The following is a 20,236-nucleotide window of genomic DNA, read 5'->3' on the forward strand; positions in this document are numbered from 1 at the left end:
CTGATCAGTTAGTTGCCTCTCGCATGCCCCCAGCTGGGGACCTGGCCTGCAGCCCAGGTTTGTGCCCTGACTGGGAATCGAATCAGCATCCTTTCAGTCCTCAGGCCAGAGCTCAATCCACTGAGCCACACCAGCCAGGGCTGTAATTCTCTTTGCAAACCTACTTTGATGTCAGTGAAAAAAAATGAATTGGAGCTGGTTGTATCAAAAGATCCAACAGCCAATACAACTCTGTTATTTCCAGCCTATGGATCAAAAGTAATGCACAGGTCTCACTGCTAGGATCAATAATTCCTAAGTAATAGTACAAATTCGACCACAACAGGCATTCTTCTGAGTACGGAATTCCATGAATAACAATTGGTATCATTTTATAATATCAGTAGTAAGACAGGTTTATAGTAAAACATGTTATAGAAACCCTGAAATTTTTACAGTGATTTAAATGAGCCATAAAACATTGTGAAGAAACTTCCTAGAATTCCATCGATAGGATAATTTTCCCCATTTCCTTCTAGATCATTTAATGTTTCCAATGATCCTTTCCTTGGTCCTCTCTACATTGACTTCCAGATGCTCTGTAGAGCCCACAGCAACACCCATGAGTCTTCGGGAAAGTAGATGACAGGAAAGGGTGACAGGCTTAACCGGTAGGGCTCATTCTTATCACAGTTAGAACCCTGTCACAAAGAAGGCCAATCCCCTGAGCATTGGCTTACAGCACTTTTTCACAAGACCTTTATCTAAGTTTCTCTGGGAATAATTTAATGAACTAATTTCTCTCCATTATAAATAAGAGGGTCAGCCCACATGAGCACATGGGGGATTCTTGCACAGCTTCCTCTGTCCCTAAGCAACTTTCCTCCCATTCAGGAAAATCCTGAGCTGTCACTAGACCTGCTCCCCACAATCCACTTGAAGTGCCTCCACCCTTGTCAGGGATCAGGGTTCAGCAACACGTGGAACTACTCCCCACAGAAGGGCAGGACCCTATCCTGTGCAGCCTCTCCAGGGCCCACCTGCCTCTGCACCAAGAATATCACTAGCTACTCACCATCGGCCTCAAAGGACTGTTTCCACCTGATAAGAATCTCATCTTCTGTAGCTATTCACCTGGTTTACACCTTGTCCCCTTAATAGATGACACCCCAAGAGAGACAGCCTGAGTCCTGTGCACCTCTGTGCTTCATCAAGGTTCTAGAATGCCCTGCAGGGCCTGGGAAGATCCCACAGACATGACACTCACATAAGCATCCTGAGACATAAGACACATTCTAGGGATGGTGGGCACAGTTTACAGAGACCAGCCTGGAAGCAATGGAAGAAGTCCAGCCCTGGAACCTGACAAGTGTCTTGGAAACATAAGAGGCTTCCCACCACTGAATGTGCAGGTCAGAGCACCTTCTCTGGAAAGTGGGACTGTACCTGTCCAGCACCTACGCTGATCAGAACAAGCCAATGGAAGGCAGGGATGACATGCCTTGCTCTGCAGAGGAGGAAACAAACATGAAAGGCTGGCCCTACACCCCACTCGGGAGACAGGTGACCTGCACCTGGCGGAAGGACTGTGAGACTCCCTTTTGTGGAGATACCTGTATCCACAGGGCTACGATTGCTCACAGAATGGGAAGGTAGAGTTTTTGTGGTCTGATATGGTGGAGGGATAGCACTTGGCCATATTGGCAAGTGAGAAGAAATCACACAGGCTGAGTATTCACTAGCTGATCAACCCAGGACACCCTGAGCGTGGGCAGAGGCTGCACCTGCAGACTCAGATTTTCACAGTGTTTTCAATTTCCCTAAGTCCAGGACTCAAGGTGACTCTGCCAGGTGAGGAGAGCTGCTGCTATCACATTAATGTCATTGTTGCTCAACTCATTTCAAAGTCACAGGACCTGAAACTCAGGAAAACATGTGATGTGCCAGGTATGTCCACTGGTTGGCACAGCTAATGATGTCTATTTTCTTGAAAATCTTGGTCAGAAAGCAGGCAGTTCCCCAGACTATCTGAGCGATGTCACACTCAGCTTCTCTGGGAACAACGCCTGGGACATCACTCTGCAGTGGGAGGTTGGCGGTACCACTCAGAGCCCGAACGCCCAACACTGACCATCAGATGCGAACATAACTTCCTGAGTCACAGCCAGAGCTCTCTCTCCCGCTTTGATGGGGAAAGCACCCCACAATCTTGAAGTGGGATATACCAGCTAAGTTTCTCTTCCTTTAAAAATAATTTTAAAGCAGAAAACAAAATCTGATTTCTTTTCTTTTGAACAGAGGCATTGGAATTACCAGAAAAAAATTCTAGGCCATGAAAGTCTTTTGACAGGGAAATAACTTCACCTTTCTAGATTTTTGGTCCAAAAGAAACTGTAGTTAAAACCCTGAAGCAAAATACCACTTTGAAGATAAAAGCCAGTTGAAATGCTCCAAGTGGGGAAATTATCCTTATGAGTGAACTGGTTTTGCAGCAACAATAGAACAAGACCACAAAGTCCCCATGGCCACAGACAACGCTACATGCCCCTGAAGCTAATCCAGATGAGAGGGGAACAATGGAAACAGTATTAGGAGATCAACTCATCCCTACTGGAAAACCAGCTCCACGTGGGTGGCATCACAGACGTGAAGGTTCCCCCATTAAAAAGTAAAACACAATAAAGGAAAATTAGAAAAAGCCAAAAAGTAGGAAGTAACCAACTAACTAATATCCCAATAGTCACAGAAAACAGCAGTCGACTTTTGCAATATTTGCATTAATCTTTTTTCCTAAATGCACATTTTTTCCTGTTGTCAGGATTTTGCTATTGATGGCAGTTTGCTCATACTACCTTACAATTATGGCTTCTTCTAAAATAATGAGCAACTTAATGCCTGCAACATGGTGTTTCATATTGTGTCTATAACATTGTGTATAACATTGTGTCATATTATATCTAGTGTGTAACATTACATCTCACACTGTGTCTATATTATGTATAACATTGTATGTATTGTGTCTAGAACACTGTAATAATTGTGTCTCATATTGTGTCTATAACATTGTCTGTAACATTGTGTTTCATACTATATCTATAACATTGTATATTACATTGTATTCATATGCCTTCAGTACAGTTTCCTGTGGCTGGATATCTGGAATGTTCCCAAGTGATTGCTCCTGTAAGCAACATTTCCATGATATCTTTGTACAAAGCTTTTCCCCAAATCTCCACATGCATACTTGGGACATACTCCCCACAGTGGAGAATGGAGCCCGTGGTGGAGGGTAAACAGTAGGTTCTCATAAATAGGAGATGCGGCGGATCACCTGATGGCCCACAGTTGGTGTGCTGAGCTGAATGGTGGCCCCCAAAAGATATGCCCATGTCCTCAGGCCCAGAACCTGTGGCTATGACCTTGTATACCAGGTGGTAGCAAGTTAAGAATAGCGAGAGGAGGTGCTTATGCCAGGTCATTCAGGTGGCTTTCAACACAACTACATGCACCTTATAAGAGAGGCAGAGGGTTGTGTGGAGACGGAGGCAGAGAGTGGAACCATGTGTCTATAAGCCACGGAACAAGAAGGACGGTCACCGCCACTGGAAGATTAGAGAGATGCCTGCGCTGATTCTCCCGGAGCCTCCGGAGGAAGCTCGGCCCCACTGACGCCTTGGCCTTGGACTCATGGCCTCCGGAACTGTGGGAGAATAAATGTCTGTTGTTTCAGGCCGCCCTGTTTGCGGTGGTGTGCTGTGGAAGCCCTGGGTGGGAGATACTGAACCCAAGTCATTTAATCTTTGGAAAATCATAGAACAAGAAAAAGTCGTAGTAAAATCTACTCCTAAAATGCCGCCATTACCACCACCTGGTGAAGATGGACCAAAACTGCAGAAAATGGTTGTGTCACCACATCAATGGAAACTAACCTTCAAAACTACGAACTGCACCGGGCAGTGCACCGAAGCGATGGTGATCCCACTGTCCTCCAGCTCAAAGGTGTACGACTGGCCATGTCCTTTGCCTCCACGAGACAAGGACTCAGGCAACAACAAGCATCACGGTCATGCCCCATCCTGCAGACGCTGTTTCTCCGGCTGTGAGAGGCCAGCCTACACCTCACTAGCAGGCAAACACCAGTCTCCTGAATAATGGGGAAAACCAGGGAGATGTTTCTGGCTTTTGTCTCTAGAAATCAAAAGTTGAGTGGCATATAAAAATCTAAACCTTCTGGAACTAATGTTCCTTTAGACATGGTTTCTAATTTTATGTACCTGAGCATTTATTGATCGCAATGGGTCTTTAAATGAGCAGATTAAAACTTTCTCCATAATAATGAACTGTAAAAATTACAGCTGCTCTCTGGGGACCACAGCACTGTCTGGCTCTGAACTTAGATTTCAGGCTGTGAAGAGTGAGTTTCTCCTGATGGCACCGACTGCTACTCCCCGTCCTCTCAAGGTGAGTCCCTCCTCCTCTCTGCCACCAGCCCGCCAGGGAGACCCTGACACTTGAATTACTGGCAGCCACCATATCTCTAAAGCGTTCCAGCTCCCCTGAAATCAGATGAGAGTGTTGTTCATCTTTCCAATCTCAAAATGCAGCTCCTTAAAAAACAACTGTTCTTCCCAAACACCCAAGCCAAAATTTTCACAGCTTGTTTAATCAGCCTTTTATTCTTTTTATTTTACCAAAGACTTTGTGGTAATCTTACAGCTTTTAGGTTAAATCATATGCTATCTCTAGTGATGAAAGCAGTGAATGACAAGTTCAATAACATTGATCTGCTATAAAAGTACTAGCAACAATTAATAATGCTCTGTGTCTGCTACCTGTTACTCTGCCACACCATCAGGTCTGAGGCAACAGCCCACTGCCTACCACCCACCTCCCACTGAGACCTGGCAAAGGCTCCATTTTTGCAGAATGGAAGCTAGAAACCTAGTTACTCAAGTGAGAGACAACAGGAAGATTAACAGGAGAGGAGAGTGGCCTACATGACAATGGGAGAGGATGCACAGACAGTTCAGCAATGCCATTACGTCAGCAGGACATGGTGGGGACCACAGGGCTGAGGTCACAGGCAAGGAGAAGTAGTCGTGAACGTGAGCCTGGGTGGCTTCCTTTCACAGCCTCTATCTTCACAAAAGAAATAGAAAGGCATCCTTTAGGGTAAGTACAGTTTGTCCCCCAGGAATCAAGAGGCCAGCGCAGCACCTCCAAGGGCAGGCAAAGGGACCAGGGCTCTGAAGCAACCAGAGCAGGTGGCGTAGGTCCCAAGGGGCCCTTCCCCAGACCACACACTCAGCAACGAATGGGCAAGACTGTCTATACCCTGCATGGCCCCCACCATCACCACCCCCTAGAGGTCTTCACCCCATGGAGGAGGCTGGGATGAGGTGGAACTGACAGGACCTGGGAACAGTCCAGACACAAGTTGTACTATTGGTCCTCCAAGAATATTCACATCCTACTAGTGTGTGGGGTGGAGGCTTAGCCACAGAGGTCATGTCAAGAGAAGAGACATTTTTCAGGTAGGATTTAGGGAAGAGAAATGAGACAGTATGTGAAGTGGAATTAATCTCTTTCAGCCAAAAATAACCTGAAGCAGCACAACGTCACACTGACCCCAACCAACCGCCTGCAGAATAACCCGTGTTTCCTGGGTGCCCATCCCCCCCTTCGCTGTCAATACCAGTGTCCACCAGATACTGTGTTGTTCAGGTGGTTTTGCTGCCATGACACATATGAGCTTCCTGAGGGGGTCCTGGGAGCCATAGGGCAGCTCAGAAATGCAACAGGCTCCACACCAGTTATCTACTGTGTGTGACAAACCGCCCCAAAGCCTAGTGGCCTGAAAGGGGTCATTCGTTTTGCTGCAAACCTTCATGGTATGCAGAGTATCTCGACACCCAGGGCTGCTCCCTGGGGCTAGAGGACTGACTTTCAAGATGGTGCACGCCAAGGTTGGCACGAGAGTGTTGACCAGCAACTGGGGTTCCCCTTGCGGACTACTGAGGACCCCGCCACAGCACAGTGGCTAGAATCCAAGAGGAGACAATACTGGAGGCAACAGCGTGAGTGAGGGCTGGGTGATACATACATGGTCTCTGTGGCGATGGCAATACCTGAACTTGGCCGGCTCATGGCCTACGAAGGGGTGAGGATAGAGAAGTGGCAGGATGGCAATTAGGACGGAGGAGCAGTCCAGCCCAGAGAAGGTGTGGCAGAGAGGCCAGCAGGGCAGGGGCGCCAGGGAACACGAAGACCCACGCCCCCATCAACAGGCAGGCTGCAGGCAGTTATGCTTTCTGTGAATGTGCCATAATTTATTTAACCATTCCCTACTAAAAGATTTTATTACTTCTAGTTTTTGTTTTGTTTTGTTTTGTTTGCTCTGTATGTACACACACACACACACACACACACACACACACATCCTTGCCTTTTATTGAGAATATGCATGGGATGAATTCCTAACAGTGATATTATATAGTGAAAGGGTTACTGATTTTCTCTTTTACTTAGAAAGGCCCAAAGGAAGATATCAAGAGGGTGGAAGCAGGATGGGCCATTTGTGCAGAAATGCCTCTGACTTGGCACTTTGCCTGTCTTGGTCGAAGAAGTGAGGGGAGAAATTGTGAGAACGGGGGTGGGAGAGGAAGATGGGGGGAGAGTGTCAACCCCTGGAACACAGTCTTCTCCATGAGAGATGTCATTTGATGGACAGTGCTGATTGATGGAGAAGTTCTGTTACTGTTATGGCCATGTCACCAGTGTGGAGACCCTCAGAACCATCTGCCAGCCCTCCCCAGAGTCAGGGGACCAGCAGGAGACTTAGAGGAGCAGGCGGTAGTCAAGGACAGCTCAGCTGACTTCTGTCAGGATTTGGGTTCCACCTAAATTTTTACTCTGAAGTCTGCACTGGGTGCTTTGCTGCATAGCTCAGCTCTGGCTCCCAGTGGAATTACCTGGGTACCCTGAAAACACTGGCCCATGCTGTCCCCTGGGCCAATCCTGATTTGTGGGGAGACTAGGCCCCAGGAGATTCCCAAAGCTCCTGAGGTGAGCCCAACGTGCACCAAAGTTGGAAACCGCTGCTGTGAGTTCTTGCTGGACATGGGATCCTTATCATGTTTCTTAGAGTTCATTTTCAAGGTTTTCATTCTGTTCCATTGAGCTCTGTGTCTGTTCTTATGCTAGGTTAAGTATATTTTTTGATGGTACTTGAACGATGCACTAGGCTTCACTGTAACTTTGGAGAGTTATATCTCCTTTCTGGGCCATGTCAAGTGGCAAAAACAATGGACAGGAACAGCCGTCACTCAGAACATGCACCAGTAACCGCTGTCCTCTGTCTACACCCCAGGCTCGAGGGGGGAGTGATGTCTGAAGAAGGGCCCCTCCCTGTGATTGTTTCCTCTGAGTCTTGAAGCCAAGGTTTGAACTGAGCAAAGAGATTGCTTCTCCTGGTTAAATAAAGGCAGCCTTGCCCTGATTGGGTAGCTTAGTTGGTTGGAGCATCATCCTGAGCACTGAAGGGTTGCAGGTTTGATCCCCACTCAGGGCTCTTGCAGGGGGCAGCCGATCAATGTTTCTCTCTCTCTCTCCCTTCCTCTCTCTCTAGGGTCAATGAACGTGTCCTCGAGTGAGGATTTAAAAAGAAGAAAAAAGAAAGGCAGCTTTTTCCCAAAATCTCGCCCCCACTTACCTTTGGTATTTCAGTGATTGACAAATACACAAAAATGTATTTATTTAAGGATTATCTATATTGAAAACTAGACATGGCTTTTTTTTCTCTGTCAACATTGCAGTAATATCATCTGTTTGAACAAAAGGAGAGATATTTTCCCATTCAATCCTGAGTGCTGAAAATTCTCCGGTTTATATTTGGAAAGACGTTTGGTTTTATTGATCCTGTTTGCTGAATAACTTTAAACTCCTAGAGCCAGGCAAGGAGAACATTGATTTTCTCTTTATTGTAAAGGTTATTAGCAAGAAACCAGATATAGAAATTATTTGTCTTTAGACAGTCCCATAGAATCAGAACCATTCAAATATGTTCCAGGAGTTTTGTTCAAAGCCAATACACAGGTGGCCTAAAGCACAGTGATGTCTCTTCTAGGAATACTAATTTTATTGTTTAGGATGCAGCTTAGTTCAAGGAAGTGCTTTCTTCCCAGTGGGGGAAATATCCACTTCCCTGCTTTTAATTGGTAGGATGTGCTAAAACTTCACAAACTCTCTGAGATAAATTAAGACACCCACTCAGGTCTGCACCCCAGAATCCTTCCCCATAAATAGTTACACAGCATCGTAACTGCAAATCTTCCACATCTAGACCCTTCACTATAAGAAAATCTGCTCTCGTCAATACACACAAACACCAGACAGCCTATATTGCGGCTGAAAACAAAGTGTACACTGAAAAAACAAATACCAAGGACTTTTATAGTGAAACAGACTTACTGGTAAATGTTCTTTTTTGTTGTTGTTGGCATACATTCCCAGCCTCTTCAAACCTAAAAGAAGGTGTGCAAAATACCAAAAAGGTGACTTTGTTTAATTTTTCCTCACTTTTTGGTGTGTCCTTAGTGCTGCCCAGAAATTCCAGTTTCCAATTTGAGGGAAGGAGCCAAATCCCACACTCCCCACTCAGACATGTGGTGTCATTCCTTCCAGAAAAGCGCAGCCACCACAGACTCCTTATGGGGGCTTCTCTGAATTCACCCCCAGAGCCCAGGTTACCGCATCAGATTGTGCTATGTGGTGAAAATAAAGGTCCCTGCAGAAACGGTATTGCCAAATGACGGAGTCCCTGAAATCTGTGATAAGTTTTTCTGTTGCCTTCAGAAATGTCTGCTCCTCCAAAACTTTCTGACGTTTACTCTCTGGCGAGATTCCAACTGTGCAGAGGACAAGCCCTTTGTGCCTTTCTGAGAGAAACGACAGGACTTACAGAAATGACCACCATTGTTTTAAGTGAAGCTATGCAAGTCTGATAAAGTAAATGTTTCATAAAACCAATGACTGTTTAAACCGTAGGACTAAATTGTTTGTATATAAATATTACCCTTTATATTCCATTTGAGTTTTATGTAGATGAACACATTACTTTAACGACCCGCGTTTGCGCAGGGGGAGTGGGAGTGCGCCGTGCTCGCCAGCCAGATGGCTGCTTTTTCTTGCATGAGATTGAAAGATGCTTCTCATTCACCACGATGCTTCTGAGGCAGATTAATGTCGCCAGCTAAATTGCTTGTGTTTTTGGAATAAAATTTAAAGAGAACTTTTTAAAGCAATTGGTGTCGCAGGTTCTCGGAGCAGATTGCTCTCCAGGTAGGGCGTGCTGGTGTGAACACTCGGTAATTAATGGAAAGGGTTCTGTGTTAATTGACTGCTTCGGGAAAGAGGAAACGTAATGACTCCTTATTAATCATGAAAAGAAACGTGCGGCACGGAGGCACCACAATAACCGCTCTAACGTGGAGAGATGTTAATTAATGAAAAGGACAATGATGTAAGAAATTAGCTGCATAATGCTTACTGCCGATGGCAGTTGGGTTTAAACACGTTATTTAGAGTAGAAGTCACAGAATGGCGACTCGAGTCTCAGACACGTGCAGCCTTGGACCACCAAAACGTGGAGGGTGGAAATCTTAAAATGCCCCTGTCATCTTTGCTTGAAGAATCAAAAACACTCAGCCAGAGCTTACTTATTTCAGACAAAATGGGCTCAACCTTCAGCTCTGATCTGGCATCTAAAACCACCCGAGAGCGAAACAAGGTCACACTGATGTCATTTAATTCCAACACCATGGGTCACACAGACTGCTGAGGACACAGCAAGGGGTGAGAGCATTTTCCCTCACCTGAAATGAACAAACTGCATTTCTGATATTTCCCAACTAAATATAAAGAAAACTGAAGATTCTCTTCAGGGATTGAGTGTCTTTTATCTCTTTTAATCTAATTTTAAGTCCTTGAGGAAATATGTAGCTTCCAGTGCATCTAACAATCCATTTCCAGAAAAGGAGGCCACGTTTACTGAGGTGCACCCTGTCCCCAGCAGTTAGGAATCTCAGATCACTAGCAGCAAAGCTGATGGCTTCTGTCAGTCTGCATGGTGGGGACAGTAGCACCTCGGAGCAGAGCGGAGGGAAGAAAGGCACAGGTACCTTGCACAACAGGCCCAGCTGGAGCCTGCCTGGGGGGCCTGAGAGGCTGCCCCTTCCATCCTCACCCAGGAGAGCAAACGCACTGACCCCTCCCTCTTTCTCCAGGTGGAATGTGCTGGGGCTGCAGGGTGCCCTCCTCTGCCACTTCATCGAGCCTGTGTACCTGCACAGCATCATCGTGGGCAGCCTGCACCACACCGGCCACCTCTGCCGGGTCATGAGCCACCGGACTGAGGACATTGGCCAGCTGCCCGCCTCCTACCAGCACAACCGGCCCCTCCTCAGCGGTAAGAGAACTCATCCTCAAAGACACACACCCCTCCAATCAGCTGGCTGGCACAAGCAGACCCCAAAGGGGCCAGATCGGGTAGATTTTATCCATTTTGGCCAATGGCTATTTAAGACATAGGGAGCAAAATTATAGCAATCCAAAACTTAAAAAAGAAGGAAGGTCAGGGAACATCTCTGAAAGTGAGAAGAGCCACATTTCAGAGAATGTACAATAGGATGCAAGAAACACATCAATGCATCCTGGTGCCACTTTAGCTACAGTATCCACGGTGCCCAGTGGAAATAAAAATGAACACTCATGGATGTGTCCAACAGGACAGCAACTTACCTGTCAGCAGGAGCCTTTCCGATGAAGGGCCAGATGGGTGCGAGGCTGGAGGAAGGGACATTGATGACACAGGGCCTGGCTGCCCGGGGTGGGGTGCTAGACTTAGAGGCCCCTGTGTTCTCTGCACCAGCCTGATGCTAGCATGCACTGGGGAAGCACATTTCACAGACAATAGAGAAAGTCAGGGAGCTCTGGGCTGGAAGCACAATTCCCTATCTTACTCCCAGCTTCCCACGCCACCCATGTTATCAGAGCCAAATGAGGGTGGCCACCCCAGGCTGCCCAGTACAGCCAGTTGTGAGGATCAGGAGTCACATGGTCTTGGAAGTGGTCAAACTCTACGATCACTAGGAGGGAGCGGTTTTGGAAGGTAATGCCTCCACTGTGACCAATGGCCATCCACATGCAGGACCATGGAAGGCTCCTGGCACCAACTGGAGCATATGGAAGCCTCGTCCAGGGCCTGCAGGAAAACACCACACCTCTGAGGCAGCTCCCTGCCTGGAGCAGGTGTGCTCTCTGAGGGGCTGCTGGCACTCCTCTGCAAAACCAGACAGGTGTTCTGAGAAAGCAGAGGCTCAACCACCACTCCAGGCGGAGAGTGGGGCTGGCGGGGCTGTGCCTACTGCAGTGACTGACTGCTTCTGGCTCAGACCAGATCATCTGAAACACAAAATAGAAAGATAGAAGAGCTGCTTTCAGTGTGTGGCTAAGGGTTGGGCCTAAAACTTATTCCCAAGATTATAAAATTGTTTTAAATTATAAAGTCAGGGCAACGATATTGCCCCATGGGAATGGTAGTGAGAACCAAAAGAGAAAACTCATGAAAAGCTAAGCAAGTATTCAGACCATTTCCTCCACTCACTCCAACAATATACAGGGTGAAGCAAAAGTAGGTTTACAGTTGTTCGTATGGAAAATAATAGAATAGATAATAAATAATAACACAAGAATAAACTCCATGTTTAGCACACACCTGTAACCCTAATTTTGCCCCACCCTGAACATGAACAATTCTGCAGAGACCAGACTAAACCTGAGGCAAAACCCGAGGAGCCCAAGTCCGCGTCACAGCCGCCGCACACCCTGCGTGCTTCAGCCGGGGCTGTGTGTTTGGGAAAATAGCCTTCCTGAAAGTTTGCCTTCAGTCCTCTGTGTGTATTCAATAAGACAGTGAAGTGGGGAGGATGGTCATAAAATTCTGTGTTTTAAATACTCACCTTTTTAGAAAAAAGTGAGTGAAATGGAAACTGACTTTGGGTCTTGATCTACCAGGCTGAGAATGTGACCTGTCTGGGCTTTCATCCTCAAGGCTCAGTTTTTATTTTTCTTCCTCAAGAAAAAAAACACAACAAAGGGGGGACATACGAATAAGACAGATAATGTCTCTGTGTTAATGGTATATGCTTTTTAATATTGAACAGTCTTAATCTATGCTGAAGATAAAACTTATAGTTAGTTCTACAGTCCATGGCAAGGTCTTGGCAATGAAAATGAAATTTGAGAGTCAGACCAAAGGAATTGAATGTTATGACTATGGGTTAAGACTTCTGGTTTATGTTCATGTGACAAAAATAACAGGATCAATAATAAACAGAGAAAAACCTCAGTTGTCTTTCTTCACATGTTTTCTTGATATAGTGAAAATGACTAGCCAGTGTATCAGACAACTTTTCAGATTTCATGTTTCATAAGCAACTGAATGTATCAAGGAGAGGTTTGTACCTACTGAAATGTCTGCCCACAGTAGCCTGTAAATTCTACTCAGTACCACCTCCCTGCTGCATTCCAGATGCCTCCCTTAAAGGAACAGCAGTGGGTGCGGTGGAGACCTGTTGCCACTTACATCCACATTTTTGTGTGAGTTTGAATATCCAAAATATGGCACACTAAGCTGTAGAATCTAATATGGGATCTCAAGTCTCTTTAATTCAGCAGATATTTCTGGTGTTGATGATCATGAATAGTATCTTGCAAAATACTAGTGGGTAGAAGCAAACCTTTTATGCACATAAGTAATTTGCAGTATTAGCATATTAAAACAAACACAGACATATTATGAAATAGCCTACAAATTTTTCATAAATTTTAAGAGCATCAAAAAAATATCTAATAGTTTCCTTTGTCTTACAGTCACTGGAGGTAGGAATTTATCCTCCTGTGCCCTTGAAGGAAATTTGGGGGGGGGGAGGGATTATTATAAATCTTGCTAGAAAAATCTAAAATCAATCCTAATATCTTTGCATGAAGATCAAAAAATTAGACTCACCAGAAAACTATTTAATAAGACATTTCCATAGATAGCACTGACCTCCCCAAGCAAATTAGAGAACCCATGGTTTATCAAAAAAATAAAATTAAAATTATAGAAAAAAATTGTTTCAGTTTTCTGGGGAGTTTTTAAAATATTTGTATGTTAGTTAAGTTTCGTTTAATTTCTACCATGATTTCAAGGAATTACTTCATGAAAGAACTGAATATCAAATTTAATTACATTTCTCCTGAGAATTTTATGATCTAAGGAAAATACTTCCCTTGTCAATACATTTTGTTTGTCCAAATATTAAGAAGTTGGTCAACATAAGCCAGGCACTCGTTTAATCATATGACAAATGTGTATTGATCTCTCACGTTGTGCCCGCAACCATTTTGCACTGGGAATAGAGCAGTGAATAAGATGGTCAAAAATCAATACTCCCTGGGTGATTACATTCTAGTGGGGAAGACAAGCAAACAAAATATAATGCTTTATAGAAGAATAATGTAAAGAGGAGATTAAAAAGTGGCACTGACTCTAACCAGAGGGTCAGGAAAGATCTGAGAGAGTGACATCTGAGCAAAGTCCTGGAGGACGAGAAAAGGGATGTGTGGGAGGGCCAGAAAGGGCAAGCAGAACCCAGAGGAGAGGTTCAAGGGCTCAGGAAGCAGGTGGGGCTGCAGCTGCAGTGAGCAGTGAGTAGAGTCAGTTGGTCAGGACTTGGTGTGAACCCTCCGTGAGAGGACCCTTGCAGGGCTCACAGAGCAGCTTGAAATCCTCTCTACCCCTGAATTTAGATTAAGATGATCTTACTAAGAGGTAGAGCAAAATAATCCTACAGAAAATTTGCAAATACAACAAAAACGAGCAGGCATGGGCGGAGACAAGACCACTTTAACAAAACCCAGCAGACAACAGATGATGGGAAGAGACAGATATCAGGGTTCATGGACACAGACTTTCATATACCCATGCTGAATGGGTAGAAGTGACTTTAAAAACAAGATGGGAAATGTAGGGGGAGAGATGGAAGCAAAAAGAAAAAAAAACAAATGGGATTTTCAGAAATAAAGAAAGCAATGTGTGTAACAGAGGGTAGGTTTCATTGCAAACTAAGCACAGCTGAGGCAGAAATTCATTAAGATGGAATGTCACTCTGAAGAAGACCCTGAGAATGCAGCGCAGAGACAGAGAGAAGATGTCAGGACTCTCCAGAGAACAGAACCAATGGGAGATGCTCATTTTCCTACTAGCAAAGAGGTTCTTTTAAGAAATTGGCCCTAATGATCATAGGGGCTGGCAAGTCTGAAATCTGCAGGGCAAGCTGAGAGGCTGGACATTGCAGCTGAGTTGATGTTTCAGTCATGTGCAAAGGTAGTCTGCAGGCAGAACTCCTTGCTCTTTGGGGGCCATCAACTGCTTACGTGAGGCCCACCTACATAGTAGAGGGTGATCTGCTTTACTCAGAGTTCATGATTTAAATGTCAGCCCAGGTAAAAATACCCTCACAGCAACCTCCAGTCAAGGGCTGGTCAAGAATCTGGGTGCCACAGCCCAGCCAAGTTGACACATTAAATTAACCATCCCAAAGGAAAAATACAAACCTAAATAAATAAATAAATAAATAAAAGGTAAGAGACAGAGTGAGAAAGCCTGATTAAAGGTAATAAGAGTTCCAGGACAGGGGAGAAAAAAAATGGAGTGGGAGTGATATCTAAAGACATAATAATAACTAAGAACTTTTCAGGACAATGGAAAACATTGAGCTACAGATCTATGAAGCACATTATATCCCAAGAAGAGTTTTTTTTTATTTTTTTATTTATTTTTAGAGAGAAGGGAAGGGAGGAAGAAGGAGGAAAGAAACATCAATATATGAGAGAGACATCAATCAGTTGCCTCTCACATGCCCCCAGCTGGAAACCTGGCCCACAACCCAGGCATGTGCCCTGACTGGGAATTGAACCAATGGCCTTTTGGTTGGCAGGCTGGTGCTCAATCCACTCAGCCACACTAGCCAGGGCCCAGGAAGAATTTTTTTAATCCTCCCCTCAGCAGTAAAATTACTTTAAAATAAGATTTTAAAAATCTATTTAAAAAGCAGTCATAAAATAAAAGGCAGATCAACCTCAAAGAAGCTAAATCAGACTGACAGCTGGTACTTGGAAGACAAAAACAAGGAACCAATACCTTTAAAAAGTTGACAGACAGTTAATCTCAGCCTGGCTGGTATGGCTCAGTTGGTTGGAGTGTCATCCTGTACACCAAAAGGTCAGGGCACATGCCTAGGTAGCACATTTGATCCTTAGTTGGGGCACATATGGGAGGCAACCAATCGATGGTTCTCTGTCACATTGATGTTTCTCTCTCTCCCTTCTTCATTCTCTAAAAAAGAATTGAAAATTAACCTTAACCTAAAAATCTAGAGCCAGTAATAGCATCCCTTAAAAATAAAGCGGAGAACATTCCAGACAGACAGAAACAGAGATGATTCCACTCTGGCAGACTTGCACTAAAGAAGACACTGATGTGCTATTTGGTCCTGAGAGAAATGATCCCAAGTGGATAATACAGAAGAGAGATGAAAGTTATCCACATTTTATTCCGTATAAAACTTGACTTATTAGTACATTTTGAATACTATGGAAGTAGAAAATATATAATTTGAAGCAAAATCAATAATATCCTGCCGAAGTCCCTTTATCTATATCCTTTGAAATAATGACAATCCTTACAGGAAGCAAGAACCATGTCATTATCAGGTTATAAAATTATATATTCAAATTCTTTCCTGCCACAGAGGAAATGTCACATCTTGTGAACATCCTATGAGCCTGTGCATCCTACACTTTGAGGAATACAAACCACAGTCATTTATGATCACGAATAAGATCACATTCCTATTGACCTAAAAAGGAAGCCCTGGAACTCAGTGTGGAAAACTCTCATCAGAGCAGATGCCCCAGCCTCCCACGTGGATGGCATTGCTGCCACTCTCTACAGAACCTTCTCACAGAACACCAGTAACGGCCAGGCCGGCAGCTGACAGGCTCAAGCTCCTGCACTGCTTCCAACCATCTTGGCCACCAGCTCACTAACTGGTAGATGAGGGAAAGCAAGGGAAAGCTGTAAAGGCCAAGCTTTCTCTTACACTCTGTGCTCCGCTGGGGCTGGCAGGAACCCAGAGGACTTGTCGCCAGTGTCTCAGCAGGAAGGGCTCACATCCACTGTTCGTTTTCCTCACGCACAGTCTTCAGAATCAGCTGCATCCTGCACACTTTCCCTAGAATGTGCTCTGTTAACACAAGATAGCAGCTACAAAATCACTGTCAGTTATCATGGTGTCCCTGCTAATGAAAACAAATAAAAAGACATTAATACAGCCTTAGTACTTAGTTATGTTAATCCATAGTCTATAATGGAGTGTTACTAGCTTACGTACATCAGAAGAGAGTGTGTGTACAGTGAATGGTGGGAGGGTGTATGTATATGTATTTGTATGTGTGCATGTGTATGTGTGCATGCACATGTGCATGCATAGGGTGGGTATGCTTGTGTGTGCCTGTGTGCGCATGCATGTCTTGTGTGTGTGATAATATGTGTGGTGTGTCTGTGTTGTATTTGTGTGGTGTGTACATGCATGTAGGGTGTGTGTGGTATGTGTGTATGGTATGCCTGAGTGTGTGTGCATGTGTGTATGGTGTGTACATGTGTGTGCACGTGCCTGTGCATGTGTGCCCATGTGACCCCACAGGTGTCTAGCTATATATAAAAGTCAAGTAGTCCCTTCTATCCTGCACCTTTGAGATTCTGTGCACACCTGGAAGCTGCTTCACTCATTTCACAACTTAAATACAGTGCTACCCTGTAATACAGACTTGCCTCACTTCATGCAAAGGTTGTATCCCTGAATGTCTTGTGTAAATTTAATTTGAGGAACGTGAATTACATTTTAAATATAGTAGACGCACTAGTTATTTAAAGAAATTCAGTAATGTCTCTCTCATATACTGCTTTAAAAAGAGGTATATAGGGTTTTCTCAAGGTAATGCATCTTTACCTTGAGAAAATAGCTACATGAGCTATGATAAGACTCATTTTCATGGTTGAATTGTGGATTCCTTTCACTGCTCTTCAATAACGGTGGGAGTAGTGGAGGTCACAGTGACAATAGTGGCAAGTGAGGTCACAGTGGTGGTAATTGCAGTAGTTGGTGATTTAATTAACTCATCAAAGGCCACACTGTTAGCAAGTCACAGAAGTGATATCTGAATGCGATCTCTTTGCAGAGCCCACTTTATCAACACAGGCATGTGCACTTAAATGAAACGTCAGACCATCCTCATGAATTAGTCCACCTGGATGAGTGTGTGTGTCAAAGGCTCATGGAGACCTGCCTGCTCCCATATGGATACACTTCACAGTGAAATACTTCTTTGCGATGTTCACAAAAGGTGGACAACCCACCCATGACCATGCAAACGAACAGCAGTCAGCACACCTCTGAGTCTGCATCAGGCTCCATGGGTTCTTATCAGCATTGTCTCCACGAGCTATTGCTCTGATAGAGAAACTGTTTAGCAGATAGGTTTCTTTCCAAGATACTGTAAATAATTACTAAGAAATCACTAAAGGAAAGACGGTTAGTCTGTCCTTCACCAAGTTACACCACCTTTCAGGACACCTTTATTCTCTCACCCTTTCTTGGGCTTTCTCACCAAGTTTCCAAACTGAAGTCCTTGCTGACTGAGGCCAGCACCATGAGCCAGGTTGGGGCTCCGAGTTTCCACCACTCACACCAGGCATTTGTCCCTGAAAGCGAGCCACACTGAGCTTCCGCCACAGTCACAGCCTCAGAGAAAAGGGAGATCGGAGGTGGCTGAGAGCAGCTGCAAAGCCTCTCACCCCCAAATCCAGTCCTTCTGCCAGAAGTGGCACCAAAGGGCCAGGTTACTCCTTCCCCAGAAGGCTTCCTCACTTGGTTCATAGACCAGTACCAAAATTCAAAATTAGTGCTGGTAGTAGGCTGAATAATGGCCACCCAAAACATCAAATCTTAATCCCTGGAACCTGTGAATTACCTTATCTGGAAAAAGGGTCTCTGCAGATGTGATGAAGTTAAGGATTTTGAGATGAGGTTACCCTGGGTTATGTCCGTGGGTCCTCCATGCCATCACAAGTGTCCTTATAGAGAGGCTAATGGAGATGGAGGGAGGGAGACAGAGAGACAGAGGGAGAGTGAGAAAGACTAAGAGAGGTCAGCTTGGTGCCTCTTGGGGAGATTGACAGCTTGGTCTATGCTGGTGGGGTCTGGATAATAAAGAGCTCTGCTGCTGTCTCTGCGGCAGTGAGACCGCCTGCACGTGGTCTAGCCACTCAGGTATCAGTTAGACTGATGCAAACATTCTGAGATCGTTGTTTCCTTGTACATTGACAAATGTGCCTGTTAGAGTCAGCTGAGTCGGTCTCCTTGGGTGTAGTCAATGAGTCACTAATGACAGTGACATCAGAAAGTATACCATTAGCATGAATACTTAGTAAGAATTCAAGGAGCTGTCTATATAGGGTCAAGAGGGGAAGGAGCCGGGAGGAAGCCTGGCCATTCTCCCAGGTTACTTTCAGGATTTTTTTCTTGCAAGCAAAAGACGAGGAGATAATCCTTAAATTAGAAGGTCAAAGTGTAAGATGGTGGATAATGTCTCCAACAGAGGAATCCACTGAAGAACAGACAAATGAAACAAAACATGTTTTATGTGAAAGGAATTCTGACCCATATTTGCGGGTTAGTCACTCCCCACCTGAGCCCATTTAAGTGAGCAGCTGTCCCTGATGATAATGAAACTGAGAAAGTTCCTGTAGTCTGAAAACATTTTTGATCTACAATGTGGAGACCATGAAACAAACCAAAGTTGACCTTCACCCCTTCAAATGAAACTAACAATAACCATAGCACCGGACACCTTTACAAGTTCTCCAATGTGACCCTTCAACAAGAAGTTGTCACTGTCCAAGGACACAGTAAGGAAAAGAATGGCGAAGAGCCAGCGGGGCATAGTCGGGCCTGGAACTAAGTTTCTAGATTCCTGCAGGCCCGCATGTCTCACCTCTGGTCATGGAGACTTCTGTGGAGACAGAGGGGCAGGGGGACGGTTGGGTGGTAAGGTGAGAAGAGAAGAGGAGGAGAAGAAAAGGGTGGGGAGGTGGTGCAGGTCCTGGAGGTGGTTGTGCCTGGCTGCATGCATGCAGCTCTGGAGCAGTGCTGAGCTCTCTTTGCAGTCAGACTTCCCTGACCTCAGCTGCTGCCCCCTCCTGCCCAGTAAGACAGCCCCTGCTGCCACCATGCCAGGCTGCCCCCTTCCCAGCTCAGCACAGGTAGATGCCACAAGAGAATCACTTCAAGGAAAAGGAAGAAGCTGACATGAGTAGAATTAGCCTGGATGCCCATCACTGCCCATGATGACCAGGCTATGCAGGTGGCAGATGGCAGAGGGTAGGCATAGATCTGCCCAAGAAGCCCCTGGAGGGTGGGGCAATGGGAGGGCACTGGGGTCCATAACTTGGCAGTTTGGAGCTGCACAGAAGGCACTGCACATGCACTGGCTGTCCCTGGACACAGGGGCTGCTTCTTCATAGGGTACCTGCTGCAGGCCACCTGAGGACCACTCAGACCTTGCTTCCCAACACCATGGCTTCTCAGCCACTGTGGCAACTCTGCTGTGACCCCTAAGTAGTCATGTGGTAGTTTAAGTGCAATGCACAAAAATGACCAGCTCTGTCCCACAGGCACCCACTCTCAAAGGGCACCTGACCCATCAGGGAGGGGATGGCTGTGAGGGTTATACGGCACCAGAACAGAGCATGTTTATAGAATCCTCAGGGCATTGCGGGGAAGGCTGACAAGGTAACATCAGGGCTCACGTTAGTTCAGGCATCTCACCACCAGAGTCTCCAAAAGTGTGTGATGCGCCTGTTGAAGTGGACAGGAAGGAGGCTGAGCTGAAGTCAGATGCTACCAAGTGTGGTGATGCCTAGGCTGCCAACGGGTGCTACCCCAGAGCAGGAGCACCGGATCTTTCCATTTTCTGAGCTACTGGAAGAACCTGTGTCTATAAGGAACATGTTGTCCCAATTAGAAATCTATGCACACTCTGACCAGGGGAGAAACTGTGAAAGAAGGACTCCCCTGCTGATTCTGGAGGCTTT

At 45.4% G+C, this 20,236-nt stretch overlaps 1 protein-coding gene across 1 annotated transcript in view; it reads left to right on the plus strand.

The window, feature by feature from the left end:
* The window catches only part of ADARB2 (adenosine deaminase RNA specific B2 (inactive)), a 144,143-nt gene that overhangs the window by 116,813 nt on the left and 7,094 nt on the right, over positions 1-20,236 (plus strand). The window contains exon 7 of the mRNA XM_028506893.2: positions 10,263-10,444. Coding sequence (XP_028362694.2) covers positions 10,263-10,444 — 182 coding nt within the window. The remainder of the gene's footprint in view (positions 1-10,262; positions 10,445-20,236) is intronic.

Source organism: Phyllostomus discolor, chromosome 1 (assembly GCF_004126475.2).
Source record: "Phyllostomus discolor isolate MPI-MPIP mPhyDis1 chromosome 1, mPhyDis1.pri.v3, whole genome shotgun sequence".
In the NCBI taxonomy this organism is placed as follows: Eukaryota; Metazoa; Chordata; class Mammalia; order Chiroptera; family Phyllostomidae; genus Phyllostomus; species Phyllostomus discolor.